The following is a 20,777-nucleotide window of genomic DNA, read 5'->3' as shown; positions in this document are numbered from 1 at the left end:
GTTTCTCGTGGTTTCCCGCTCTTATTAAAACATAAATATATATTCAATACCACGAAATACCTTTATATTTGATTAAAGAATGCAGACAAAATTTCAAAAAAACGTTTTCACAATTCATAGAAACGCACGGGTAACTATGTCTTAGTTAGGTTATGCAAAACGAAGATGGCTTTTTCCGATATTGAGGCTTAAATATGGAACATACAAACGAAATACACACTTTCTCGACTTGATTTTCGAGTTTACAACTACCATATCTACATTCTAACAAAAAATAAAAAAAATAAAAATGTTTTTTTTTTTTTTTTTAGAAAATCGATTGTAAAATTGGTACTTTTTGGTTTTCGCATAACATTAACATACGCGTTCTGCAAAGGATTTTTATACAGCTGAGTCATTTTATAACATATATAAAGAGCGTGGTTTGGGCCCTCCGTGGATATAAAAATATTGATGTAACCCAAGTAGATCGCCAGCACTTAATTGTCAAAGTTCGGCGACAACTGACCGAGGGGGCGTTTTTGACATTTTCACAAAAAAAAAAAAAAAAAACGCCTAAAACTATTTTATGGTGATAGAGCGTTTTAAATAATCTCACAGAGTGATTTCAAAAAGTTAATATAATGCGGACTGAAAATCCACGGCGGGAGATCGAGCGAAACATCCGACCCCCGACGGATGTGAAAAACACTGCTTTCCGCCGCGGCCTCTGTTAAAATTCGTAAGTCGAGAACAAAAAAATGAAAGCCGTTTACAAAACTCTCTGTAACACCGAATTAGAGCGCAGCTCTTGAGGAGGAGGAGGGAAGGGTACTGAAGTTGACGTGTTCTCGGGGGGAGGCCCGGGTTTTGTGACCTGAAAGGTAGTCCCGTGACCTTTACCCAAGGTCACGTGGGGGGTCACGTGACCTCGAGGCCGGGGGGGTCACGTGATTTTGGGGGTCACTTGACCCCACAGAAAAATTTCCCCGCTAAATCTAGCGGGAAAAGTTTGCGTTAGATTTAGCGGAAACTCTTTCCGCAACTTTTTCCGCTAGACTTAGCGGGGAAATTTTTCCGCTAGGTTTAGTGGGAAAATTTTTCCGCTTGATTTAGCGGGAAAATTTTTCCGCTAGACTTAGCGGGGAAATTTTTCCGCTAGATTTAGTGGGGAAACTTTTCCGCTAGATTTAGCGGGGAAATTTTTCCGCTAGATTTAGCGGGGAATTTTTTCCGCTAGATTTAGTGGGGAAATTTTTTCGCTAGATTTAGCGAGGAAATTTTTCCGCTAGATTTAGCGGGGAAATTTTTCCGCTAGATTTAGCGGGGAAATTTTTTCGCTAGATTTAGCGAGGAAATTTTTCCGGAAGATTTAGCGGGGAAATTTTTCCGGTAGATTTAGCGGGGAAAGTTTTCCGCTAGATTGAGCGGGGAAATTTTTCCGCTAAATTTAGTGGGGAAATTTTTTCGCTAAATTTAGCGGGGAAATTTTCCGCTAGATTTAGTGGGGAAATTTACCCATAATGCACCGCGCGGTTACGCCGACGCCACTCAAGCCGGAAACGGGCGCCTAAGAGCTGCGCTCTAAAATTCGACGAACTTGCGATTTGTGGCTTCTGTGTTTTTAGAGACGACGCCATAACATATATTTTTTTCAGCGAAATTAAAAATTCGACCCTTTTTGAATGCACGATTTGAGATGAAAACACTCATATATATATATATATATATATATATATATATATATATATATATATATATATATATATATATATATATATAGGGTGTGTTTTTTAAGCTTAACATATTTGTTTTAAAAAGGCCGTGAAAGTTACACTTATGCCGCTTGTGGATGTGAGTTATACGGCCAGGGGGACATAGAATAGTGGGCTAATCGTAACGATCAGTCGGCTAATTAATTAAGATTCGTTAATTAACTTTTTTAAATAATGAAAATATACAAATGGTTCCAATTAGAAACTTGCTCAGCGTCATCGAAAACCACTAAATCAGTCATATTCAGAAAGACTTTGAGGGCGTGAGAAGAGTAGTAGCGCACTAAAGTGACCACTCGTGGAGAAGGTACAAAGCTAGCGGTTGCGGTAAGGCGCCCGCGCAATTTTTCCGTCTCTTATCTAGACCCAGCCTTGTACCTGCTTCACGAATGGTAACTTTTGTACAATACTACGCTTCTCACGCGCTGAAAGTCTTTCTAAAAATTACTGATTTAGTGGTTTTCGATGACGCTGAGCAAGTTTGTAATTGGAACCGTACGTCTATTTTCGGTAATTAAAAAGTCAATTAAGGAACTTTAATTAATTAGCCGACTGATCGTCACGATTGACCCCCTATAATATGTCCCCCGGGCCATATAACTCACGTCCACAAGCGGCATAAGTGTAACTTTCACGGCTTTTTTTAAACAAATCTGTCAAGCATAAAAAAACACCCGATATATATATGTATATATATATATATATATATATATATATATATATATATATATGGTGTTTATATATATATATATATATATATATATATATATATATCTTCAGTAATAAATAAAATAAACGAGCAATGCAAGCTCAGTTGGTCACTGTGTATAGTATTGGGTATATATTTCCATTTTTGAAATGTCACATTCCCTGTTTCTGATATACAAAAATAAGGCCTCGCTAACTCCAATCTGTGTATGGAAAAAAATACAGATTTATTTTCACGAATTTTTAAAGTTTAACGAGACTTTTTGGACGGAACATGGGAATATAAACTTATCAGAAGAAATGTAGTTTCCGAAAACCGAATAGAGTATTAAAACACATATTAAACTCGAAAACAACAGACATTTCAGTATGATGGGTAGAAAATGTTTAGCTCAAGTACGTAGTCACAATTTCTGGGCTAGTCTCTGGGATGTACTACGTTAGCTCGCATATGAGGCTTTTTAGAAGATTGTTTTCGAGCTTTTTCTACAGACTTAACTTTTCTACAGCGTGTTGTTTTAAGAAACTTAAACAAAAACTACAGGAATAATTCCGACCAAAATATTAAAGTAACAAAAATATAGTTCAATAAAATAAAAGAAAGATGTATTTCTTTGGGGAATTCAATAAAATAAAAGAAATATGTATTTGTTTAGGGAATTGTTACATGAATCTTCTAAAACTACTGACATCTTCAGGAACGCAGGGCGTGACTTCTATGTTCAGGCCTTTAACTTTATGATTCGTTCTTCGGCGTACTTATATCGAGAAATGTTTGAGAGATAATAGAATGTAAATAATAATACAAAATATATATTTCATTGATGACAACAGATAGATCAAAGAAATTCGGGGTTCTCAATTCTCTATTATATTTTATATATACAAAACAAGGTGATTTTTGGGCCTTGCCAACGCTTTCAAACTGCTTTTATCGCGGAAATCAAAAATTGCTTGGATTGTGGATTACAGATTGGTACAATCCCTTCCATCAACAAGTTGTTAAACCACGTAGGCAAAAGTACAAGACATTAAAACCTCAATAGAAGCCGTCTGTTTAGTTACGTGTGTTATATGCAACTTGAACGATGAATAGGCAGCATTTAAACCAGAAAAATAAAAACCGTTTTAAATCCTAAGCTTAATTAAAATAGTGACACGGACACTTCTTTATTTTCGCTTTCGTTTATTAAACTTAAAAATGTATAAAAAACATCGGATGAAACGAAAGACAAGATAAATGTAAACGAGCCACTACCCAAGAAACCGGAACCGAAACTGCAACATGCCTTTTTAAATAGGGCAGGCGTAAGTCCTTAGCCAATCCACATTCGTACTTCAAAGATTGCAACTTTCGGTTACTGTCGGAACTGCGACCCGGGACGTGACGACAAGAGAGGGGCACAAACACGGGGCCGTGTTTGTGTCCGTCTCTTGATTGACCTCGTCTTTTGGGCTGAATTTGCTGACATGGATCACCCACTAGCCCAATTATTAACCCTTTTCTTCACTTCCAGCCATACATTTCTTGGCATTTTATTTTAATATTAAAGTTTCGTAAAAGCGCGGTGTTTCTTGATTTGATGTGCAGGGCGAATGTTGTCTTGCAGTACGAGGTTAGATTGAAAAGTTTCTGGAATCGCCAATAGGCGACATTTGTTTTTCCAAAATATTGTATGTCGCTGTGTCGACAACCTTTTCGTATAAAATGACAAGTGTCAGATTGTTATCTCAAAGAAGTCTGGATTTGACAAGCATTCTAGTCGCACAACCATGAACATGTTCGATCATGGATAAAAACAAAATACGAGCGGTCAAAGTTTTTTATATTTGGAGGGAAAAATTGCGACGGAAATCAAGTCTAGGGTAAATGATGTTCTTGCGTACTCATCACTTTCATTTTCCAACGCAAGTTTATGGGTTTACGACTTCAAACGTGGTCGTACGGACACAAGGAATGAACCACGTTTAGGACGTACAAAAGCAGCTGCTACACCAGAAGTTGTGGATAAATCCTTGACTTGGCTTTGGAAAACCGCCGCATAAAAGTGTGAGAAATCGAAAAAGCAGTGATCGTCTCTTCTGAACGAGTTGTTCATTATTTAGACAAAAAATTGAAATTAAAGCAACTTTTCGCAAGATGGGTGCCGACAGTTTGCGCGTGTTTCAGGCAGTTCTAGCGGATTTCAAGCGACAATATGTAACTATGGACGAGATCTGGGTCCACCCTTACATACTAGAAACAAAAAGTCAATCAAAGCAATTGACTGGCCTCTCTGAATCAGCTCTAAAGAAGGCAAATACCACTCATTTCGCTGGCAAGGTGCGGACATCAGTTTTTGGGGGCGGCAAATTATGTTTGCTCAATGATTATGTTGAAAAGGGAAACAATGTTGCTGGCCAATACTGCATAACAATTCTGGACAAGTTAAAACAAGTAATTTAAGAACACACTATAATGGTCAAGAAACAGGTATTATTTGACCACAATTCACGAGCCCATTCAAGTGCAGTAGCTCATCCAAATGCTGACAGAATTGAAAGGCAAAATCCTTCCGCATCCACTGTATTCACTCGATATAGGACTCGCGGACTTCCACCTATTCTCGAACCTGAAAGACTTCCTGGCTGGAAAGAGATTTTGGTCGAATGAAGAAGTGATGGAGGCTGTGAACAGCTATTTTGGGCATCTTGAAGAAAGTCACTTCCGGGAATAAATTGAAGAGCTGGCGAAACGTTGGACCAAGTGTGTAGAGCTTCGGGGGTATTATGTCGACAAATAAAGTATAACTTGAATCCTATTTATATTGTTTCCTCTTTTATTCTGGAAACCTTTCAATGCACCTTCGTAGGTATGACAAGCCGTACATCGTAATTTTTCGCGGAGTCGTTATTGTGCACCAGTTTCGTGTTTACAGCTTTTAGCATGTTACGTAATTAGAAAACAAGTAAAAAGAGTCGAACAAGTATCTGGGTTTTTCTTTGTTACTGTGATTGATTTAAAGATATAAACTAACAATTAGAACATCTGGGCCAGTTTAGAGGAGTAACCCGAGTAAATCAATGTATTTCTTACCAGGACCTAATAATAAATATTGCTTTAGGTGTATGGCACTGAATATGACTGATTACCTTTGTTTCTTTTCGCTATAGACCGAGTCTTTCTGCGTTAAATGTCGCTGTGAGGTTTGTTACACCTATAATAAGATATTTTGTTCCAAGCTAATAATCTACAGTGCTTCTGTGAATTTAAAGTTCCGTGTTCGCTTCCGGCGCGCAGAAATTAGAGTTCGAATCCTGGGTGGTCCCTTTTGTAGAGCCTTCCCGGCCATTGCTTCCAATGTTTCGTGGCATTAAACCCCAATATTTTCTATTTATATCAGATGCATTCCCGGCCAAGCAGAAACTGAGGCTAATTATGCGGGTTCTCGTGTGAGCACACTCAAGTCACATAGTCTCTATTTTTTACAGTCCTTAAGTTCGCTTTTTACATCAACGATACAGCGGCAGTTATTGTAGGAAACCTAACTTGGGGGGGGGGGGGGACTTCAATGGTGTTGATGGGAGGTTGCCCTAATATCTAGCAATCCATTAGAAACAGGTTATTCTTTTTGCAGTCAGTGACATTTTAATGCTGTATGAATAACAGGAGTGCCGCCAGGTTGCCCAATAATGCCGTGTTTTTGCTGGAGGAATTTGTTGTTTGACAACCTGGTAAATTTAATGAAGAGCTGGATAGGAACATTATTGTAGTTACAAAACATTTGGAGGCAAACAACTACTGGCATACTGTTACTATGCAGAACTCTGGCTAACATGTTTGTTTTCCTGTTACAATTTGGGTGCGTGACATAAGGCAGGTTGCGAAAACATCCGGAGTATTTAAAACCAACGTTTTACATACTCGCCTGGCACTTGATATAATAATAATAATAATAATCCTTTATTTGTATAATGCCCCAGAACAACCTATTGGTTACAGTGTGGTGGCACATAAAAAGTTTAAAAAGAAAAAAAAAGAACACCTAAAACAATACACAATCTCAAGCCCCCCCCCCCCCCCCCCCCCCGACATATGCTCTCGAAATTAAAACATTTCACAATCATAAACCAAAAATATGCATATCAAGTAGTCGTTTGAACGCAGCAAAATTTAAAAATATGTCTACATGAGTCGGAAATTCATTTAAACAAATTTGCATTCTAGCCAAAGGAGACGGTCTCGTTTGGATAGATCTATAAAACACGCTTGAGTTTCTAACGACTCGGGCCGGTACATGAAAGTTCAAAGACGACACAAGATTGCTATCAATTTGGCCGTGAACCACTTTGTATAAAAATATAATGTCACGAGCAATCCTTCTTTTTGAAAGGTTCTGGAGTGAAAGTTCTTTAAGAAGGTATTCATAATCAAAATAACATTTTCTATCAAAATATCTATCGTAAACAAGGCGTATAAATCGCTTCTGAACTCTTTCTATCCGTGAAGCGTCGGTCATTGTTAGCGAATTCCACACTGAACTACAAAACTCAAGTTTAACTCGTACAAGGGAACAAAACAATCGAACTACGCACATTATATTTGAAAAATCATGCGTCAAACGTGATATCATCCCGATTGTTCTAAAGGCAGAAGCAACAATTTGTGTAACATGATATGAAAAGGCAAGATTACTATCGAAATAAACACCAAGGTCACGAACTTGTTCCACACGTTCAATAGTGGAATTGCCGATAAAATATTGATGTAAAATTCTTTCGCGTTTTCTGCACATAGATAGCACTTTAGTTTTATCTGGATTGACCAGCAAAAAGTTACATGAGCACCAGTTTGAGATACGGGATACATCTTCTTGCAAAAGAGCACAATCATCTTCCGAATGGATACTAAGATAAAGCTTAATATCGTCCGCAAATAAGAGCAGTTTCGCATTTTGTATGCACAATTCTATATCACTGATGAATATAAGAAAAAGTAGCGGCCCCAAATTCGATCCCTGAGGGACTCCCGAAGTTGGAGTAAATACATCTGAGAAACTATTCAAGATTCTTATTCTACTCTTTCTATCCGACAGATAACTACGGAATAAGTTTAAAGAGACGACGAAACGCCGTATAAAGAGAGCTTATACAAGAGTAAGTCATGATTAACCTTATCGAAGGCTTTTGATAAGTCAAAATACACAATATCAACTTGCCCACGTGTAAGAACAAATGGGACAGTATAATCAAGGAGAGAACAAAGGTTCGTTTCTACTGAACGCCCTTTTATAAATCCATGCTGAACGGTGCTTAGTTTTCGACAAAAGTAAAAAGAAAGACGGGCATGTAAAACTATCTCAAAAACCTTTGAAAAAGAACACAACAAAGAAACGGGGCGGTAGTTATCTACCCTAGACGCGTCACCGGCTTTGTGTATTGGCACTATCACTGACCTTTTCCAAAGACATGGGAAAACACCATTTCTCAGCGATAGGTTAAATATGTGCATAAGTAAAGGGGCAAACAAATCAGCGCATCCTTTAATAATAAAGTTAGGTATTGTATCATCTCCCGCTGACTTCTTCGGTTTTAATTTTTGAATTGCCTCTAAAATATCATTTATGTCGACCTCACTAAATGTGAAATTGTCGTTGCAACCAGTAGCGCAGATTGAAGACTTGCTTTTGAATTCTTCCTTGGAATAGCATTCACGAAAGTAAGTTTGGAATAAATTAGCTACTTTTTCAGGGTTTGTAACGTAGTCCGTATCAGTACGTAAATAAATATTTCTTGCAGACTCTTTCGTGTGCTTCCTGACAAATCGCCAGAATTTATCAGGCTCACGGTAGAGACTATTTTCTACCGATTTTTTATAAATGAATTTGTCGTGTTTAAACAGTTTCTTTACAAGTGCTCTGTAAACACTGAACTTTATGTACCATAACTCAATGCCGGTTCTTTTAAACAATTTATGATAGTGTTCTTTTTTACGCATGTAGTGTTTCAGCTCCCTTGAGAACCAGAACTGGTATTTAGATATTGACTCTGTCATGACACGATCTGTAAAATACATATGAAACTGCTTGTCCTAAGATTTAGCCGCACTGCTGTCTGTCACTTGTTTGTGTATGATCACAAAAATAAAAGCCCCTTTACAAAGAGGCTAAACAGTGGCTTGGTTTCTGTTTTAGCTTGTTTCAGATGCACCTGAAACATGGTGTTTATGCCTCAAAGAGTTGAACGACCATTCACCTGAAAGACAGCAAGATGAACTAAAAGTTGGTTGGGCTAGCAGTCTGCAGCTTTTAACAGCCAAAAAAGCTGCCCATCACGTGCATGCCAGGGACACCTTGTCTGCTTTTCCTCCTGGATGGTGACAAAGGCAACCCCGACCTGACATCAAGTAGAGCGGAGAAATGGCAGTTTGGTTATTCTACCCCAGGTAAGTATATAGACTGTGACACAATAAGGCTGGTTTGTACATACTCATCACAACACCCACCTATCATGTTGTAGTAGAACTACAAACCTAGTTCATACTTGTAGATTGAAGCAGGTTATAAATTTCATAAATTTTAAATTAACAAAAATCACAGAAGTGACTTATGCCTGTATGATGCGCTCGCAATGACTAGCCGAATTCTTTGGAACAAACCTGAAGTTCTTTTTTCATTTGGTTGAAAACAAATATTCGTCTTTTTATTTTCTCGGGTGGAAACATGACATGAGATTTATGCATGTACCGCTGCCGGCTGGCACGCTACCGTAGCCTGGGACCAATCTGCGAGCCGTATTACACAAAGAGGATCGTTCTGGCGTTTCGTCGAAATTGAGAGCATGGTACGTACATATTAATAACTCTGTTTGTTCTTTTTTTTCAATTTTCCTCGGAGCGTGACGGGGTAGAGGTGTCTTATATGATGTTGATGGTAAGGTAAAATATTGAATATGAAAACTAAAATCGTGTATGCCGTAAACGACAGTCTCCACAAAGCACCTACAATTGCGAAAAATAGGTTCCCTGACCTTTTGAACGTTTTTAATATACACATATTTATAGTATTTGCAACCAAGTTTAAAATTACTAACGCTTAGGGGCGTCATTGATTAAAGAGGCTTAGTTATCTAAATCTGTTTCTGTGCCAGAGTCGCGAGACAAACATTTGTATAGGATCAGTTGATAAATAATATCGCGAAAAATAACAGTAATTTTACTAAATGACATGTTGAAAATAAGAGATGGCTGGGGGAGCAGTTCAGTTTAGAGAAGGTACTTGATTAGATAAACGTATCTTGGATTCACAAAAGAGCTTCTTTCTTCTGGTGCATAAAGTCTTCAAAACCGTACTGGAACCCGTTGTGCATATTACTTTACCAGTTTGCATTTAAGAAAGCTTTGCTTGACATAACTTTCGGTGTTCATACATCTTGGAACCTTGGTGGGTGGATCCGTCCCCAACAATATTAAAGAAGCATAATGGGGAGTATTTGGTTTGCATAGTTGTTAACCTTATGTTTTTGCCTACCAAGTCGTCCCGACGGATGACTTCTGAAAACTCCATTGCCCACGCATTGACTCATGTGATTAAGGAATACATGGCTTGCATTGACGTCACGTCGGTCGCCTAATGTTCTGTACCACGCTCCTGTGTCCGGACCTTCTGCAGCATATATTTTGGCTTCATCGAATTTGCGCTTATCACCAAAGCTTTCCAAGAACTAATTAGATGGTGCCAAATCTATGTTGCAGAAAGTACGCGCGCAAGAGAATGGTACGGTGCTATATGACGTCGCATGCAAGCATGTATAACAGCCGATATTTCAGATTTTAATACCCGTATCTTTTTAATGTTGCCGACTGCTCCAGGTTGCGTCATTGACTACAACACAAATCAATTAGTTGGAACACACTGCCTGCACCCGAAGCAATACAGGGGGTGGGGGGGGGGGAGGTTCCCAACATGAATCCCGGCTTTATTATGAGCGAGAACTGTGTCATGTGACATTTCACTATATCTACACTATTGTTTTCTTCTTTTTTTTTTCCTGTGAGGCGTAACCCTTAGCAAAAAAAGACCGTACTTAAATGCATTTCAAAATGCATTTAATACACGTATTATTTCATATTCTTTTGACCACACTGGAAATGCATTTAAATATACTAAGATATACTCCAGACGTATTAAAAAAATGGCAAAAAAATGTATTTAAATGCATTTAAAATGCACACCTGAAATATATTTAAATATATTTCCCAAATGCATTTTAATGTGTTTTAAATATATTATGTACTTGAAATACATATATTAAACGCATTTAAATGTATTTCCCAAATGCATTTAAATGTGTTCTGGAAATGTATTGGAGCACACTTTACGTAGATATAAAATATATTTAAATATTGCTTCCCAAATGCATTAAAATATATTTAAATATTGCTTCCCAAATGCATTAAAATACATTTTAGCACTACAAAAGGAATATGTTCTATATTAAGCAAATGCACTGAAAAGTGCTCACTCATTGAACTCGGACTCAGGCATAGTAAAGTTTCATAATTTATTTATTCAAATAGACACCACCATAAAACACCTTCTAAAGAAACTGCCATACACTAAGGACTTTGAAGGAGGGACACTGTCTAGAGACTTAACTTCTGAACTGTACTCAAATGATAGGAATGAAATTGGCGGAGATTTAACAAAAGGTGTATGTGTAATGTGAAACCTTTCAGCTCTCTAGGACAATTTAATATACCTGCCTAAAAAGATATGTCACTCTTCATTAAGAAATCTATGATATGCAAATAAAGTTATTAGGGATCATTATCCCTGGTTGAATAGAAAGTGGGGGATGTGGAACTTTGCAGTATCTAGTTTTTATAACTCAACTGTAAATATTTCAGGAAGAGTGATTACCCCAAACTATGAGATGCATGTCAATTTCAATGTCCTATGTCAATTTTTAAAAACAGTTTTATTTCTCAATGAGGACTTCAACTTAAAAAATAATAAACTAGATAACCCAATTCCCCAGTATATTTCACTTCATCTTGATTGTGGTATCAGAATATCTTTACCTTCGAACAAAGGATTCCGAACGTATGAAATTTGTAGCAAAAAGTGGAACCAAGGAAATGCATTCAAACATTGAACTCCTTTACTTGTTGAAAATATCTTATATCAACTTAACTATTTGCATATGGTTATCAAATTTAATGTAAGGGTGGTTCCTAAAACCGAAAACCTCAAACTTGAAAAGTGTGTTTTTTCTAAAATATTTTAAATTTAAGCTTGTGTCCGCCCTTAATATATCCAGAGTTTTCATTTGTCTTCTTTTCCGCACAACCCTCAGGATAGCCAATCACCGCAATTTACAGAAAGAGCTTGGCGAATGATGTGGCCGAAAATATGTTTAGACCTAAAATTGAAGTCCGAGGTGGGACGTTGCACAATGCCAAACATCATGCCCAGTGTCCTGCCACAGACTTCAATTTTATATGTAATCATATTTTCGTCCACCTGATTCACCGAGCTCTCTCTGTGAATCAGAATGAATGACTGTCCTGAGTGTGGTGCAGAAAAGCAAACAAGAGAATACGAGGGCAGTTTTTACAGCACTAAAGAAGAATGGAGGTTCCTTAGTCGCAGGCATCCTCGAACAGTCTGGCCTGGGACCCGCCTCCATTCTTCTTTAGTGCTGACGAAGCATTATTACATTTGCGCCGTAAGTAAGCGCGGACACTTGACTCTGTCTGGTCTGGAAATTTGGCCACCACGTGGGCTAGAAAAGAAGAAAACAAGCAACAAGTTAACAAAAGCAGGCTTTTCAGTTCTTAAAAACACTATGTAGGAGTGTGAAAAATACTGGTTCAAATTGAATAGGTTGCCATCACTTTTCAGGTTCACAGTGCAATAGACGTATTCCAAAACTCTAAGCACCTGGTCTAGGCGTAATGCTACATTATGCATTGTGGGATTTAGTGGGAAGCGAATTCCATACGCACTTGACTACTAGCCCTTAGGATCCCAGAATGCAATACATGAAGTCAGAAATCTATGGAAGTAGTCTATTGAAAGTGCAGACCACTGTTTCTTTTTTAACAAAGTAAAAGCTTGGCATGGCGCTTCGCTGTTTCATTCAAACCACTATTCACACACCCTTAAAGCAATGTGATGAATCAATTGTGCATTTGCCTCTTCTGAATAGTAAAGGGGCCTGCCAAGGGTCATAAATTGTTACACATGCCAGTTATCTAGAACAGGGGTTTTCAAACTTTTTAGTCTCGCGGAGCCCCAGGAAGCCTCAAAAACTGCCGCGGAACCCTCCCCCCCCCCCCCTCTATATTTGCCGACCGAGAAGAAACAGATGCACAATTGTAGGCAATTTTGCTTGAGTTGCTTCCCATATATCCCCATCATATTAATCGCGATGTCAGTACAAAGTGAGATGAAGGCGCTTTGCATAGTCCTGCCGTGCAGCCTGCAGCATCGGGGGAGGGGGGTTGCAATTTGAGTGTTCGCGGAACCCATGAGAACAGCTCGTGGAACCCGTGTGTTCCCCAGAACCCAGTTTGAGAACCCCTGATCTAGAAAATAGACATTAAAGTTTCTTCCTATCTATAAAATGTAAACTTATATGCGACATAGGTCTGGCTCGCGACAAACTGCATTGTGCAGCGTTGGCAGACGCTTCCCGCTCGCCTGGTCGTGGAGTGTGGCTGCGTACGTCTACCTGTGAGCTTTTGAGGCGCACAACACCAGTGCTATGTTGCACCAGCTGCACCGTCAGGAGATTGTGCAGCTTCGTAGGCTGTGATCATGACCTAATACTCTAAGCCTACTTCGCCTCGTTCTTTCCTTCTTCGCCAGCCGCTTGGCTTGCCACCATCCTCAAACTCCCCAAGAAAACTTGTCAAAAACACCAAGTCACCGTATCTCGTTTCATTCTTTCAAGTCCTTCGATAGAGCGACGACTTGGTTAGCGCCACCGAAGACCTCGCTTCGTATGCACCAAAATGTTTGACAACTTGTTCCTGCTGCCAAAAAAGGCTAAAGATTGTGAGATATATAGAAGACATTCACATATACTCTGACCAAGAGGTATGGGCTAGATACGACAAAGTCTCTTATTTCATCACTTTCTGCTTTTGCCATGGCTTGGAAGAGTCAGTCTGTGTTATACGCTTCCTGCAGTTCTGAAGGAACTACAGACAATAGACGATTTGCAACTTTCCCAAGTGCCCCGACCCACGCGCAAGGAATTGTGGGAGAGGCTGTCCCTCGCCTGTCCCCTCTGCCTTGAGATTGCATTGCCTTGTCGCTTGTCTCCTCTTAATCTTCTGTTTTTCGATTCCATTACCTATTTTTATCCATTCCAGTGTACTTTGTATTGCTTCTAAGTGTTTCTATTATCTTCTGCGTGGGATATTTCTTGCATATATATAGTATTTGTGTCTTTATTTTGCCTTTTTCGACGGGAGTGCCGACGGACAACACACCGCTTCTTGCGTCGTTCCCTGGGTGAGTACTACAGTTGTTACTGATTCCTTTCGCGCTGTTAGCTGTTCATTTTGGTTCAATATGACCCGCGTGCAGTCGAGAGGAGCCGTTTATGAACACCTGCACACATGTCATAGGGGTAGGCAGAGCTCTGAATCAACAATCGCGATGCGAGAGCCGAGTGCGCTGTGATTTGGCCGCCCATGCTCACTCCGTTGACTCGCACTGTAGCATATGCCTTCGAGTGCCGCTTACTTGACCAACATACAGCACGCTGCCTTGTTGCAGCGAATCATTTGTCCCAATATCTGCAAAACCGTAACACCGTTCGGCATATCCAACCCTGCGGTGGCTGACAACTGCACGCAGTGGCGCACCGTTGTTAGCACTTGAAAAAGGGTGTTTGCAACTGACAACCGCTTGGCAGATAGATTAAGAAGGGATACCATAAGTGCATACAAGCCGCGACGTTGGGCCACCGGCGCTTGCAAAAGGCTCGCACCGCTGCGCGCAGTTGTCAGGCGCCGCAGTGTTGCATATGCCTCAGCTTCTCAAGCATTCGGACAAATGATCTGTGGCGACAAAGCGGCGTGCTGTATGTTGGTCAAGTAAGCGGCACTCAAAGGCATACGCTACAGTGCGAGTCAACGGAGCAAGCGCGGACGGCCAAAACAAAGTGCACTCGGCTCTCGCGTCGCGATTGTTGATTCAGACCTCTGCCTACCCCGATGACATGTGCGCGGGTGTTCATAAACGGCTCCTCTCGACTGCACGTGGGTCAAATTGAACCAAAATGAACAGCTAACAGCGCGATAGCCGATAGGAATTTGTAGCAACGGTAGTATTCGCCTGGGGAACGACGCGCAAAGCGGTATGTTGACCGTCGGCACTCCAATCGAAAAAGGAAAATAAAGACACAAATACTATATATATGCAAGAAATATTGCGCGCAGAACAGAACAGAAATACTTAGAAGCAATAAAAAATACACTGGAATAGATAAAAATAGGTAATGGAATGGAAAAACAGATTAAGAGGAGGCAAGCGACAAGGCAATGTGATCTCAAGGCAGAGCGGCCAGGCGAGGGACAGTCTCTCCCACAATTCCTAGCGCGCAGATCGCAAAGCAACGACAAAGCAACGACGTGCTTAGTACAAACACCCTCACCGATGATGTCGCTCACAGCGTCCTTGCACAGAACTTCCTTTCCACCCCCTGCCAGGGAGCCCCTCAGACAGCTGTTGGCCAGGGTGTCGTAGCCGAACACCATGGCGGCGAGCTCCTGCGTGTATATGGACGGGGTGGAGCTCAGCCGCCGCAGTCTGTGCTCCGCCAAAATGATGGTGCCAAACCGCATCTGCGATAGAAAGGAAATACATATGACATACGAGGTATGCGTTTCGAAGTTCTCAGTAAAAATATTTTCCTGTAATAGAACTTTTTACTTAAGGGGGACATCAACCTAAATAGTTACATTGATATAAAATATTTTCAACACGTTGTGAGGCAGTAACAAAGTGAAGGAGCTCAATGTTTGAGTGCCTTCTTCTCAGTTCCACTTTTTGCTGCTATTTGATACGAAGGAATCTTTTGTTCGAAGGTAAAAGTATTCTGATACCACAATCAAGATGAACTGAAATATACTGGGGATTCAGGTTATCTACTTCATTTTGTTTTAAGTTAAAGTCCTCATAGAGAAAAAATTATGTTTTCAAAAATTTACATAGACATATATGCATCTAATTTTCTTAAGTAATAACTCTTCCTGAAATATTTACATTTGAGTTTGAAAGACTAGATAGCTTGAAGTACCACATCCCCCACTTTACATTCAAGCAATCAAAACGGTGCTCAATAGCTTCATTTGCATATCATAGATTTCTTAACGAAAAGTGGCACATCTTATGCAGATACTTAAAATTGTCGTAAAGAGCTAAAAGTTTGCACAATCCACCTACATCTTATGTTAAATCTCCCCTGCAAAGTTCATTTCAATCACTTGAAGGCTTTGTTCCCTTTTCGCTCAGCGGACTATTTAGCTTAGAGATAAATATAGAAGTTACATATATTTCAGTCCTGCGGGGCCGAGCCCCAAAGTCGTAATTATTGTTATTGGGATTCTCACGGATTAAAATACGCTTTTGCACAGTCCCCTGAAAGTCCAATAATCGGGGTTCCACTATATTTCTAAGCTAATAGCCCGTTAGACGAAAAGGAAACAAAGCCTTTAAATAAATCAAAGGAAAAGAAAAGCATGGTGGGGTAAAGGCACTGATAAAATTGTATTGGCACTTTACCAAATTTTAAAAAAAAAGTGATTATTAATTTGCATTCTTCAGAAACAAATGAGCAACGCCCTCTTGGACATACGCAAACTTCCGAATGCCATCAAACATGAAATTTCCACATGTCAACACACGCAGCTCAGAGCCCGCGACACTCATCTTTGTCCTAAGTATCGGGATCGGGTAGTTCCCATTTTGACGACTTCATTGAACGACACTGTGTCGCAGAAGGCGATGATGTATTTGGCAATTGACGTGGTACACAAGTCATGATGAGGCCATCTGGTCAAGGCCCTCCGCCATTTAGGAGCATGTAAACTTCTGCAGAGCACGTGGAACTTATAGGCAGAGTATACAACCGAAACTCTATGCCTTTTTCGCTTCCTAAATGCTCGGCACGACCCGGCAAGCGAGATCACATGGGACGACAGAACGCAAATGGAGCAGCACGACTGAGCGAAGAAAGAATGAATGCTCAGAGAGGAGCGCGAGAGCAAAGCGGGACATGTCGCGGGAAAGCAAAAAAACGTGCTATTGTTAAAAGAAAGTGGAGTACGGAAAACAAAGAAAAGCAACAACGCCAGCAAAGGAGATGGAATGAAGAGAGCCGCGGTGACCGATAGAACAGTTTTTCGGGGAAGGAGGAGGAAGCCGACGCAGCATGCAGAGTTTTGTTTTCAAATTTGGTCTGTTTTTCCCAACAAAACAATGCAAAGCAAAAAGAAAAAAAAAAAAGAAAGGATGGTCGCAGTAGATGTACGACATGGGATTGGTGTTTTGCACGTCGTGCAATCCAAACCTTTAATGCATTGTTTCTAAAGGGAGTTCGCCAGGACCGCGCCAAGTCGTGATCTGAGGCAAGTCCCAAAGCTTGTTAACATCGAAGCTTGGGCTAGTTGGTTTTCCATAATTTGTACTTCACAGTGCATAAACGTCCCACAATAGCAAGCACTCACTCAATCAGAGACAAAAACATACACACAGCGCACAAAGTCCCAAAAAATGTGGTGTGTGCATGAACCCGATTTTCTTTTCTCTATCATAAAGATCACATTTTTTTCCAATACAGCAATCCAGTTATCAACCTATTTTATATCCCATTTCGCTGTTACAAAATATTTGCGTTAAATATTATCCTGCATAATGTGCTCCAAATTCGTATAGTTTTTTTTTCAGAAAAAAAATGTGCATTCATTAGGTAAGTAAATACTCCATCTAGACTTACAGGAGGGCCTACATCCTCGGGTACCCCAGCATTCACAACCGCAGGAGCGGCCTCCAACCTTGACTGCATGGCCTCTAAGAGTCCTGGCATCCCTGTAGAACGAAAGAATAGCATTAATTGAAGCGAATATCCTAGCCCTGTGCTGTGTTGATACCAGAGCAGTGTACCGCTGCAGGGTGTCTACCAGCAGAGGAAAGCTTGAATTGTCAATGATTAAGGCCAGCAAATCGTCAGGGAAAGTGTAAAAAAGCTGGCCAAGTCTGACAACATTGAACAGTAAATATAATGCCGCAGTGCGCAGCCATGCTGGATAGTGCATTGGAGAAGCCGTGTTGGCTAAATCCGCTACAAATGTTGCTAGGCGGTAAAAGTCACAACCCGTATAAACAAAAGAGCCGCTGTAGCTTCATGCTCTAGCAAGCACAATAAGCATAACCGGCAATTCATTCATCAAGCTCAGGCTTTCTTGTTGAAGAAAGTGCTTTTAATGGGGACTGAATCAGCCTGTATATTTCTGAAAAAGGAAGTTGGACTAGGCCTGTGAAAACAGCTCAAATTGCACCATGCTCAAAGAATTTCCCATTTGGCCACATAAACAAACTCAATAACTGGTTTTAAATTATCTAAGCATCAGTGGCACAGCATGTGCTCTTTGTGTGAAAAAGAGACATAAGCATAAATAAAAAAAAAAAATTTTTAAATCATTTTTCAAATTTGAGGTTTTTGGTTTTAGAAACTAATCATACACCCTTACACTAAATTCAATAACCATATGCCAAATAGTTAGGTTGATATAAAATATTTGTAACGCATTGTGACACAGTAACAAAGTAAAGGAGTTAAATGTTTGAATGCATTTTTCTCAGTTCCACTTTTTGCAGCGAATTTCATACGAAGGAATCTTTTGCTCAAAGGTAAAAGTATTCTGATACCACAATCAAGATGAACTGAAATATACTGGGGAATTGGGTTATCTACTTTAATATTCTTTAAGTTGAAGTTCTCGTTCAGAAAAAAAAAAACTGTTTTCGAAAAATTGAAATAGGACAGATGTGCATCTCATATTTTGAGGAAATAACTCTTCCTGAAATATTTACATTTGAGTTATAAAAAATAGATAGCCCGAAGTCCCACATCCCACACTTTATATTCAGGCGGTTAAAATGGTGCTTAATAGCTTCATTTGGATATCATAGATTTCTTAACAAAAAGTGACACATCTTATGCAGGTAAAACTGTCCTAGAGAGCTGAAAGTTTGCACAATAGACATACATCTGATGTTAAATCTCCCCTGCAAATTTCATTCCAACCACTTGAATAGTTCAGAAGTTAAATCTCTAGCCAGTGCCCCTCATTAATCCCAGCTTGTGGATTAAATAGCAGCCTATAACACATCAAATCATATGGTTGCTTATGCTGGTAAAAAGCTAAAAAGGCTTTTACTTATTCTGCAAATCGCTAATTCATCAAGAGACAAACTAATGCATGTCACATATTTTCGGTATCTGGGGCTTATTTTAAGAGGAGGTCAAAGAGCCAGAAAAACCCTTTCATGGCACACTTTATACGTAGAAATGCATAGTGCACACTTTAAATTTAGAACTGCTCAAAAATTAAGTTCCTTGGACTTAATTGGTAAAACCTTATTACTGTAAAAAAAAAAAAAAAAAAACTGGGCATTTGAAACAGGCCAGGCCGAGGCACTGAGTCTCCCGGTGACTGGACTGTCAATTTAAAGAGGAAGGGGCCAGTTTTTTACTTCACATCCTACACTTATACTGATTCATACCTTCAAGTAGAGGGCACAGTGTGTCTACAACAAACAACACCCTTGCTTCTGCCGCCCCAGTTCTCGCTTCCGCCTCGGCGACCTTGGCCTTGGCCTCAGCCACCTCGACCTTCGCCTTGGCCACCTCGGCCTCAGCGTTCGCCACCTTGGTTGCAGCTATGGCTGCCCTCGCCTCGGCCTCAGCTGCCCTCGCCTCGGCCTTGGCGGCCCTGGCTTCGGCTTCCTTGGTTGCTGCCTTCGCGGCGACGGCTTCTGTCTCGGTGCCCGGAAGGTCAGCAACGACGGAGGACGGATCCTGCGCGTGCAGTGCAACGGTCCCCTGGGTAGCAGAGATTGTTTTAATAAGCGTTCAAGACACGAAAGACCTTACTAAGTCTTCCTTGAACTATGCTGGTGAAAGGATCATACTGATTATTTTAGCAACACCTTCTTTTGACCCAGCAGCCTCTCGGCAAACAAAACCTAAGTAACCTCATCCATGCACAGTTGGCTCAAGTAACTACTCCAACTGAACTTAATCAAAGTCCGGTAAAAGTGGTCTATTACCTCTTGAGCAAGCTCCAACCTGATTCGCTGCAGGATCCGGTCCTCAATCGTCGCTGCCTTCCGTTTACCAGCTTTCTAAGGTGCAAAGAGAAATACAGTAAGAACTCGATGTTATGAAAACCCATTTCAGAAACTGCCTAATTTAACAAGCAAGTTCTGATTTCCTGCAGATAACCACAGCATTGATTGATTATATGAAGTCAGAATAACTAAATCTATATAAACATCCTATCAATCAGTGAAGTGTATTTTGTGTAAAATATTATGCAACCAGAAATGTCAGTGCATTCTAGTTGGTTATTAACAGAACAACATACTCAGCATTGCCAGTCTTGAATCAATTACGCTTAGATCTACAGCAGCAATTTTTTCACGTTGCATTTGACAAAAGTCAATGATATGGTTTGCCTCTAACCCCTACGGTAACAGGCTTTTTAGTTAGCAAATAAATGTGTCGTTCCATGGAAAGCTTTTCTTCTTTTTTCTTTATGCACTAATGGTGCAGGTGTCTTCACAATATTCAGACTTCATAGAAGCATTGGACACACTTTTGGTACCCGCACAGCTCTAAGTATAATGCCATAGACTTTGGACACGGCATAAAATGAAAGGCAGGTGCAAGAGAACTCTTATACACCTTTAATGCACCTGTTGAGAAAAACAAAAAAAAAAGACATTTACCTTGACTGGTGGTTTTGCTGCGCCGTGGTCCTCAGTTTCGTTTTCCAAGAGCATCCTATCAAGGATGATATCCAGGTCGCTGCGCACCGCTAATAAGAATAAACACATATTAAAGGCTACTCCCAACCCGAAAAAACCTAATCCTATCTATACATGGCATCGACACATCTTTCAAATTACCATTCATGTACCACGGTTCAACAGTTCCTACTGCGTGCGCAAGGGATAAGTTTGAGGTGCTCTCTGCGCCGCTCCACAGTTCTGGCCGTCTGCTACCAAAAACGCGGGACCAGGGGACCACCGT

The 20,777-nt window shown here is 40.2% G+C and overlaps 1 protein-coding gene across 1 annotated transcript; it reads right to left on the bottom strand.

Moving 5' to 3' along the window:
• Positions 1-12,027: 12,027 nt before the first annotated feature.
• LOC115314523 lies at positions 12,028-20,485 on the bottom strand. Its single transcript, XM_040219590.1, has 4 exons — positions 20,474-20,485; positions 17,457-17,548; positions 15,114-15,303; positions 12,028-12,227 (listed from the first exon to the last, which is right to left on the bottom strand). The coding sequence occupies exons 2-4, from the start codon at positions 17,544-17,546 to the stop codon at positions 12,085-12,087; spliced, it is 423 nt and encodes a 140-aa protein (XP_040075524.1). The 5' UTR covers positions 17,547-17,548; positions 20,474-20,485; the 3' UTR covers positions 12,028-12,084.
• Positions 20,486-20,777: the final 292 nt, after the last annotated feature.

Source organism: Ixodes scapularis, unplaced genomic scaffold (assembly GCF_016920785.2).
Source record: "Ixodes scapularis isolate PalLabHiFi unplaced genomic scaffold, ASM1692078v2 PGA_scaffold3__209_contigs__length_174095766, whole genome shotgun sequence".
NCBI lineage: Eukaryota > Metazoa > Arthropoda > Arachnida > Ixodida > Ixodidae > Ixodes > Ixodes scapularis.
Note: the sequence above shows the minus strand (reverse complement) of the source record. Positions and strands in the feature narration are given on the sequence as shown.

Bases quoted from the DNA above. Each gene is read 5' to 3' on its own strand.
- LOC115314523 (XM_040219590.1), bottom strand. From the start codon at position 17,546: ATGCCAGGACTCTTAGAGGCCATGCAGTCAAGGTTGGAGGCCGCTCCT. The intron at 15,304-17,456 runs GTAAGTCTAGAT...TTTCTATCGCAG, and splicing joins CCGAGGATGTAGGCCCTCCT to ATGCGGTTTGGCACCATCAT. The intron at 12,228-15,113 runs GTGAGGGTGTTT...CTTCTTTTCTAG, and splicing joins CGCTGTGAGCGACATCATCG to CCCACGTGGTGGCCAAATTT.